At 39.8% G+C, this 9,372-nt stretch overlaps 1 protein-coding gene across 2 annotated transcripts in view; it reads right to left on the reverse strand.

Annotated features, from left to right (window-relative positions):
* The window catches only part of UBXN2A (UBX domain protein 2A), a 10,400-nt gene extending 5,793 nt beyond the window's left edge, over window positions 1–4,607 (reverse strand). For both annotated transcript variants that reach the window (XM_006767536.2, XM_015566390.1), the window contains exons 1-3: window positions 4,537–4,607; window positions 1,385–1,523; window positions 615–721 (exon numbers count right to left, since the gene is read on the reverse strand). In XM_006767536.2, the coding sequence (XP_006767599.1) occupies window positions 615–721; window positions 1,385–1,523; window positions 4,537–4,574 (284 nt within the window). In that variant the 5' untranslated portion in view covers window positions 4,575–4,607. The remainder of the gene's footprint in view (window positions 1–614; window positions 722–1,384; window positions 1,524–4,536) is intronic.
* Window positions 4,608–9,372: the final 4,765 nt, after the last annotated feature.

Below are 9,372 nucleotides of genomic sequence, written 5' to 3' on the forward strand. Positions count from 1 at the left end.
TGGTTCCCCAACCCCCCGATCGGCCCTACCCTGAGCGTGACTGAGGGGGGCATCGCAACCTCCCGATCCGCCCTGCTCTGTGCATGACAGGGGGCGGCGCCCCATCTCCCCAATCGGCCCTCCTCTGAGCCCAACCAGGGGCTGCATCTAGGGATTGGGCCTGCCCTCTGCCACCCGGGTGCAGGCCTAAGCCAGCAGGCCGTTATCTCCTGAGGGGTCCCAGACTGCGAGAGGGCACAGGCCGGGTTAAGGGACCCTCCCTCCCCCCCGAGTGCACAAATTTTTGTGCACCGGGCCTCTAGTACGGTAATAAAGGCCTAATATGCTAAGTGTCTGGTCATCTGGTCGACCTTTCAACCAATCAAAGCATAATATGCAAATGATATGCTAAGGCCGCTCAACTGCTCGCTATGACGTGCACTGACCACCTGATCAAAATTCAAACTCCTCCACTTTCTTCAAAATTATAGCTGTGGCTGTCTTAAGAAAACCTATGAAAATATGAATTTCTAAAGGTACCTGTGAATGTGTAGGGATGTGTAAACAGGCATTAAAAACCATTCTTCCAAATGAAACATGCCTAAACTATCCTTCTATTTACAAAGGTTGCTTACCCCTTTTTGATGGAGTTCAGAAACTGCTGACTTGCACCGTCTGAGTAACTTCTGAAATCATCATTGACCGTGAATCCATTTTTCCATAATTTTATATTTATATCTACCTGCAAAGCAGTAAGAAACAAATGCATCATGTTAATTAAAAAATGTCGTACTTCTGTATATTGTAAAATGTCTTATGTGTACTTTGCATTATAATATTAATAAGATGTGCACTGAAGGATTGGGATTTAATACAATTTATCATTTTTACTACTTCATCAAGAACATTTTTAATCGAAATTAGCGTTTATTTTCTCCCTGCAAGCACAAGCAAAGAAGACAGTAATTACTAGTACAGTCTGGTGCCACTGCCTTAACTCCTTCTAAGGTGCCGGCCGCTTTACTACCCACCATCGATTTTGCAGGATCAGTGCAAGGTCAACACAATGACCAGGTAAATAACATCTCATATTATTATTAAACAGTTTTGATCTTGTGGACCCTCTAAAACAGCAGTTCTCAACCTGTGGGTCGCGACCCCTTTGGCGGTTGAACAACCCTTTCACAGGGGTCGCCTAAGACCATCCTGCATATCAGATATTTATTTACATTATGATTCATAACAGTAGCAACATTACAGTTATGAAATAGCAACGAAAATAATTTTATGGTTGGGTCACAACATGAGGAACTGTATTTAAAGGGCCAGAAGGTTGAGAACCACCGCTCTAAAATGTCCATGTTTGGAGAAACAGTCGAAGAGAAATAAAGTCATAGGCATTTACCTGTTTCTTCTGTTCAGTGGGAGACAAGCATCTGGCACCAACCTTCTGGGCTTCCTCAAAAAGACTGTCGACAAAATACTCACAAGTTGATTGTCGATTATCACTAAGAGGTTGGTTGTCAGATCCTGCTTCACAAACCCTGTAAATACAACAAAGAAAAGTGAGCATTATTAACTGCCAGTTCTCTAAAAATTCACATACATTATTCTAGTTAAGGGATCCTGACCTGAGATGCCACTTCCAACTCCCCAGTCTAGACCCTCTTCTCAGTTACCAGACATGTGACCTTGGGAAGTCATTAACCCTTTGGGCCCAGAGCAGGGTTTTCTCAAGTTGATCTATTGACATTTGGGGAGAGATAATTCTTTGCTGTGCAGGCTGTCCTAAGTATTCTAGGATGTTTAACATCATCTGGGGCACTGACCCTTTAGATGTCAGTAGCATGCATACTTTCCCACCGCCGAAGTGTTATGACAACCAAAAACATCTGTTGGGTGGGAGGTGGGGGATAAATTTCACCAGGATGATGCTCTAACCGACTGACCTACCCAGGCAGGGCATTAACTTGCCAGCTTTCAAATATGCAATACAGTATTAGTAACTATCGTCACTAATTAGTACCTATAGTCACTATAGTACATTACACCCCTAGGACTTCTTTATTTTATACCTGGAAATATGTACCTTTTGAACCCCTTCACCCATTTTGCTCACTTCCATATACTGGATTTCATTCTATATTTATATTATATAGGAAATATTACCAAAGGTTCATTTGATAGAAAATATATTCCTGGCAGATCTTTTTAGAATTCATATATTAGATTCATAAATGTTCTGAGATATATCTCCTCAGATTCAGTAAGTAATCAACACTTTTTATAGCTCTTAGACTGTGCCAGGAACTATAGATACCTTTATCCCACTTTATAGATAAGAAAAATGAGTCAGAGAGAGCTTAACTTATATGTCGGAGGTTACACAACTAGTAAGTGGCAGAAACAGAATGTTAATGTCTTCCAAGTCTATGCTACTAACCATGATATGCTATAAAGCCTCCCCCTCTCTCTTAAATATATTTCTATTGATTTCAGAGAAAAAGGGAGAGGGAGAGATAGAAACATCAATGATGAGAGAGAATCATGGATTGACTGTCTCCTGGATGCCCCCTATTGAGGATCAAGCCTGCAACCTGGGCATGTGCCCTTGACTAGAATCGAACCTGGGACCTTTCAGTCCGCAGGCTGACGCTCTATCCACCGAGCCAAACCATCTAGGGCTCTGTATCTACTCTTAAGACTGACTTCAGCCCTAGCTGGTTTGGCTCAGTGGATAGAGCGTCAGCCTGCGGATTCAAGGGTCCCAGGTTCTATTCCAGTCAGGGGCATGTACCTTGGTTGCGGGCACATCCCCAGTAGGGGGTGTGCAGGAGGCAGCTGATCAGTGTTTCTTTCATTGATGTTTCTAACTCTCTATCCCTCTCCCTTCCTCTCTGTAAAAAATTAAAAAAAAAAGACTGACTTCATATTATCATAAAGTGTTAATTATGCCTTTTCCAAGGCAACAATATGATACTTCTTATTAAAAAATAATCACACCCTAAGATGATTTCTCACAATACTAATGCAGTAAATATTGTGAATGTAGTAAAAATCACTGAATTGAATACTTTAAATGCATAAATCATATGGTATGTGAATTAGGTCTCAATAAAGTGTTAAAAAAAAAGTCCCAAGCTAATCTTAACTCTTTTAAATCGTTCAATCATTGTATGTCTGTATAGAAGAGTTAACACAGTGGGCCTGACTGCTATCCTTCGAAAGGCCTGCTTGCTTTCCGCTGGAGAGTCTGAAATGTGAGAGGTGACGAGCCCCCAATAAAAAGCCGAGGCTCATTTCCAATGACCTTTCTTGGTAGGTATCATTTCACATGGGCTGTCATAACTTATCACGGGGAGAATTAAGTACGTCCCAGGTGACCCCACAGGCGAGGACTCTTGGAAGCCTGTGCCTGGTTTCCCCTGGACTTTGCCCCATGCGCTCTCTCCCCTTTGCTGATTTTGCTTTTTACCCGTCCACTGTAATAAATCATAGTACGATCACAAACCTGGAGGTGGTCTTAGAGACCCCTGACACAATCTGAAAATTATATAGTTAGTATCAAATATAAATAAAACTGTAAACACTCTAGTAAAAAAAAAACAAATGTTTGTTTGGTACAGAAGCATTTTCAAAATATTTGTAAGTGTGAAATAAATACTTGTCTGTCTCAAATGAACTACGGATGAAACAAATGTGCCTCAAGGATTTAAAACAAAGAGCATAATACAAGATATATTTCACCTCCGTAAATGAGAATAAAGTATTCTATATTAACAGCCATACATTGTGCATTTACCATTTACTGCATGCCTTCGATATGCTAATACTATGCTCAGTGCTTTATATAAGCTATCTAATTCTCCCCAAAATCTTTCAGGTACCTAGGTATAGCCCCAGTTCATATATTTTTGTAAAAATTTATTTGTTATTGTTGACAGTATTACAGATGTCCCCCATTCCTCCCCACTCTGCTTTCCTCCATCCAGCCCCTACCCCACCCCAGGCCTTCACCACACTACTGTCTCTGTCCATGGACTATATAAATGAGATATTGAAGCTCAAATAATCTACCTACATTGCCCACAGGCCAGAGAAGTAGTATCAGAAAGAGATGGATTCAAACCTAGGTTTATCTGACTCCAAAGCCCTTATGTTTCCACTGTGACTCTATCACAGGAGGCTAACGAAGCAAAGTTACTGGCATTTCTCACTGATATGACAGAAGTAATATGCAACGAGAACATTTTAACTTTTATTTTTCTACCAAAGAAGAATGTGCTTATTTCACTTAAATTCTTAAAAATACTTGTTGGCAATAGTCACATAAATTGTCCTAACAATTTTTTTTTAAATTAGCAACAAGAAGATCTAGTGACTTCACTAAAATCCATTAAAAAAAAAGTTACTTTAAAATATACTACTATTAGGTATTTAACTGAGGTAATCATAATGAACACTTAGAATCACAGTCAGTGAAATGCAGTAAAAATAGAAAAAGACACTAACAAAGGCATTACTAACAAAGAAACTTCACAGATCGAATTAACTTACCATTCTTTTATACTTTCAAGATTATCTACTTCTTTCATTCTCTTCTGCCTTACTGTAAAGATAAAAGGAAACAAAAGTTAAAGTTATGAGTTTAGCATTTTAAATAAATTAATTCATAGCATTTTAAATTGCATGCACTCATATTCTCCACATAAGTTATTATGTGTCCCAAAGTAACACTGAAAGGGTCTTAAGAACAAGTGACCAAACTCAAAGCTCTCACTAGGATACACAGTAAAATTATTATGTTTTAAGTTACTTGAAACAATTCCTGTGTGATATTGCTATCTACTTGATAGTCAATTCAGTTAATGTGTTTCTTAAGTGTGTAAAATATTTATATGGTTCCATATATTGTTCCAGAGAAATCCAGCTTCCATCCTTGCCCCTCCCACCTTGTCCTCTCTTTCCGGGCTTATGGGTAACCTTATTTTCCCCCCCTAATATAAACAAATATCTATATTCACATCCATCTCTTTCTTAGATAGAGTAATAGCACACAAATGAGATATGTGAAGTCAAACACAGACAATAGTAATGAACTGACTGCCTATTGCAAAATTTAAGTTGTCAGTTATCAAAATTCAAGTTAGGGAAAATGAAGTCTGTTTTATCTAATCTGGAATGTCTGGTTATTTACCTAAAACAACAACAACACACACACAATCAAACTGATTATAGAAAGAAAAAAGAAATCAATGACTTTTTGATGTTTTAATATTAAGTAAGCTTTAAAAAATCCTGGAGTGCAATGCTTTAATAAACCTATATAAGTTAGTTTCAATTCATGCTATGCTTTTAGAAAGTTCATATTAGGGAAAAACTAAATTACAACTTCTATTTATATGTGCTTAAAACAATATAGTTAAGCCTGGCCAGCATGGCTCAGTGGTTGAGCGTTGACCTATGAACCAGGAGGTCAAGGTTCGATTCCTGGTCAGAGCACATGCCTGGGTTGCGTGCTCCATCCCCAGGAGCGGGTGTGTGGGAGGGCCGATCAATGATTCTCATCATTAATGTTTCTGTATCTCTCCCTCTCCCTTCCTCTTTGAAATCAATAAAAACACATTTAAAAGAAAAACAATATAGTTAAGAATATGTTATTATTAGGTCATGACAGATTTTTTATGATATCAAGATCCCCGAGACTACACTACAGATTTAAAACTAAAGAAAAACACTTTACCCAAAGAGGAGACATAATCAAGTTAGATTTCTACAATGCATTAAAAATGTTTCAACTCTAAAGAGGCTGTGTCAAATAAGAATATGTTCCTTAAATTCTCTCTGGAGAGTACATATACAAACGGTAAATACAGCACTGCTATTTAAAAATGTAAGTTTTAAGCGTTGGCCGGGTGGCTTAGTTCGGAGGAGTGTCGTCCCATACACCGAAAGGTTCCTGTGTCATTCCTTCTCAGGGCACATACCTAGGTTTCGGGTTTGATCCCTGGTCTGGGTGTGTATGGGAGGCATCTGATCAATGTTTCTCTCTCATACTGATGTTTCTCTCTCCTTCTCCCTTCCTCTCTCTAAAAAAAAAAAAAAAAATCAATGGAAAATATCCTTGGGTGAGGATTTTTTTTATTTTTGTTAATTCTCACCTGAGGATATTTTTCCATTGATTTTTAGAGAGAGTGGAAGAGAGGGAAAGACAGAGAGAAACATCCATGTGAGAGAAACACAAAGATTGGTTTGCCTCCTGCACGAGCCCTGACCAGGGCCGGGCCCAGGGAGGAGCCTGCAACCAAGGTACGTGCCCTTGACCAGAATCGAAACCAGGACCCTTTGGTCCCAAGGTCGACGCTTTGTCCACTGAGCCAAACAGTCTAGGGCAGGATTTTTTTTTAAAGTAAGTTTTAAGTATATTTATTTATTAAATAATCCTGACTAGAGGATATTTTTTTCATTGATTTTCAGAGACTGGAAGGGAGGGATGGAGGGGGGAGAAAGAGGGAGGAAAAGAGAAAAAGAGGGAGAAAGGAAGAAAGAGAGAGATTGGTTGCCTCCCACATGCACCCCAACTGCGGCTGGGGATCAAACCTGCAACCTAAGCACATGCCCTTGACCAGAAATCGAACCCGAGACCCTTCAGTGCACAGGCTGAATCTCTAACCACTGAGAAACACAGGCCAGGGCAATTTTAAGTACATTTAAATAGAAAGCAGACCTCAGTCATAGCCACTGAAGGCCCACCAGATCCATTCCAAAGCCATGAGAACGAGAAAGAAAATGGGCACTAGAATAACCTACTGGCCCCACTTAAAGTCTCCAAAGGATCGGAGGTGAAGCTAATCTGGTAACGGGACCCAGGGGCAGCCTTTCACCGGAGAAAATGAGAGTCTGACTGATCCTGGGTCCTGACGTCCGTTCCAGCTCTCCAGTTTGCCTCTGCTCATGGAGCTGGGCCATAACCACAGCCGATTTGGCTGGAGCACCAATTCCCATGGAGCCTATGTTTTGCTAGGAACCAGAGTAGAACAGTGGCGTCTGCTCTGGAAAATAGCCTATCTTGAAAATCGTTTTAAATACCTTTATTGTTTTCATTATGACTTGAATGTAAACTGAGAGTGACTGTATTGCTTAGCCTTCTTATGAGAAAACTCTGAGCAGTTCTGAAACGCTAGGCGAAACTGACAGGGAGAAAGAAGGAGGAGATTCTAAGGGGCGGAGGAGTGAGTAGGACCACGTGGGAGGCCAGGACCCTCAGCAGCATTCCCAGCAATCATTTCAGACTCTAGCTTTTGGCTAGAGGGTAAGGCAGAGTCACTAAAGCCACACTACCCCTTTCAACGGTGGATATGCGACTTTGATAAAAAGTTTTAAAAACCAGAAAACAAATTAAAAATACATTCAGAAAACCAGAACTTCCTGCTTACTAATGTTTTCTCCTTAAGACTTTGTCCTTCAAATCTCATCATTTCTAAAACTATTTAATTGCTTCCCTTACAAATAGACATAACATAGAGAAAAATATAAACACCCATCCCTACCATTCAGATTCAGAAAAATTTACATTTTGACTGACTTCTTTTTCTTTATTTATTAAAAAAATTTTTTTATTGATTTCAGAGAGGAAGGGAGAGAGAGATGGAAACATCAATGATGAGAGAGAATCACTGATCCGTCGCCTCCTGTACACCCCATACTGGGGATGGAGCCCCATCATATGCTCCGGACCTGGGAACCGAACCATAACCTCCTGGTTCATAGGTCGAGGCTCAACCACTGAGCCATGCCAGCTGGGCTCTTTGTGTTTATTTAAGAAATAAAACATTATAGACACAGTTGAATACTCTTTAATATTTTTAAATATTTAATAGCACTTAATATTTAAATAAAATATTTAAAATAAAAAATATTTAATACTAAAATATTTACTACATGGTATGTCTTTTTTTAAAAATATATTTTTTTTATTGATTTCAGAGAGGGGGAGGGAGAGAAAGATAGAAACACCGACGATGAGAAAGAATCATTGATCAGCTACCTTCCTGCATTCCATTTTTTTCACTTGACAGTTTTCCAACATTATTTTCAACTACTCTAAAATAATCCCTTAGTTTAGATCTGATCCTTATTGTATCATAAACATAACATAGTCATTCCACTTCTTGGCTCACATTGTAACTATCCTTTAGGCACTGAAATCCTAATTATCCTTCCAAGTCCCAACCCAAGATCCACTTCTACCATAAAGGTGAAATAATAAACCCCGTTAACACTCCTCTCCTAAAACATTTAGATTTGGGGCATTTAAGTCATATTGGTCTGATCTTGTTTACTACTGTTTCTGTTCTGTCTTTTAATCTCTCTACTGGATCCAAGATCCCTGAGGTCCAGTATCATGAGTTACACAGTTCCTGTTTCTTCCACAGCTCAGAGCAAGTGCAAAGCAGAGAGTTACCGCCCTGAGAGTGTCGTCCTCTAGCAGATCACTACTACTTGTAACCATTTCATAGCTATAGGCCACTGATAAAGTCTTTTGCTTGTTTTATGACAGCCGAAGAGAATGAAGAGTCCTTGGTTTCGAACGGACCTGTACTAGAACACTGGCTACATACTTTTTGAACCATGTAACATTTATTCGTATCCACGGAGTGAGCTGCCGCAATGATCACAGTCATATAACGCGAGTGGACCTAACGCATGTTCTGTACAGTAGAGAATAAAAAAGCCACCTGGCAAGTTCCGAAGTTTCCAGCATGAAGGGGCCTCAGAATGGACAGATGAACAATTTCTTCATCTTGCTTCAGTTTACTTCTAATTAGTACCACTACCATCTTACATTTGTACTGTATATCACAGTTTACCAAACACCTTCCCAAATATTATCCCACTTAACTCCCAACAACTGCAGTAATAAAATCAGTCAGGAGACAGAGTACACGGAGCTTTTGGGAACATATCCACCAAAAAGAAAATCTAGTCAAAATAGAGTTAGTGCTCAGACCAGTGTGGCTCAGTTGGTTGGAGCGCTGTCCTGTACGCCAAAAGATGGTGGGTTTGATTCCTGGTCAGGGCAGGTACCTAGGTTTCAGGCTCGATCCCTGGTTAGGTGCCTAGGGGAGGCAACTGATCAGTGTTTCTCTCTCACACTGATGTTTCTCTCGCTCTGTTTCCCTTCCCCTCTCTCCAAAATCAATAAACATATCCTCGGGTGAGGATTAAATAAAAAATAAAAAGATTTAGTCTTTTCAATGTATACGTTAGACTTCGAATAGAAAACATTTGCGTATTACCAATTTTATTTATTTTTATAAACAGGTGCCCTGGCTGGTGTGGTTCAGCGGTTTGGCCCTCGCACTGAAGGGTCTCGGGTTTGAGTCCTGGTCA

This window comes from Myotis davidii, unplaced genomic scaffold (genome assembly GCF_000327345.1).
Source record: "Myotis davidii unplaced genomic scaffold, ASM32734v1 scaffold238, whole genome shotgun sequence".
NCBI lineage: Eukaryota > Metazoa > Chordata > Mammalia > Chiroptera > Vespertilionidae > Myotis > Myotis davidii.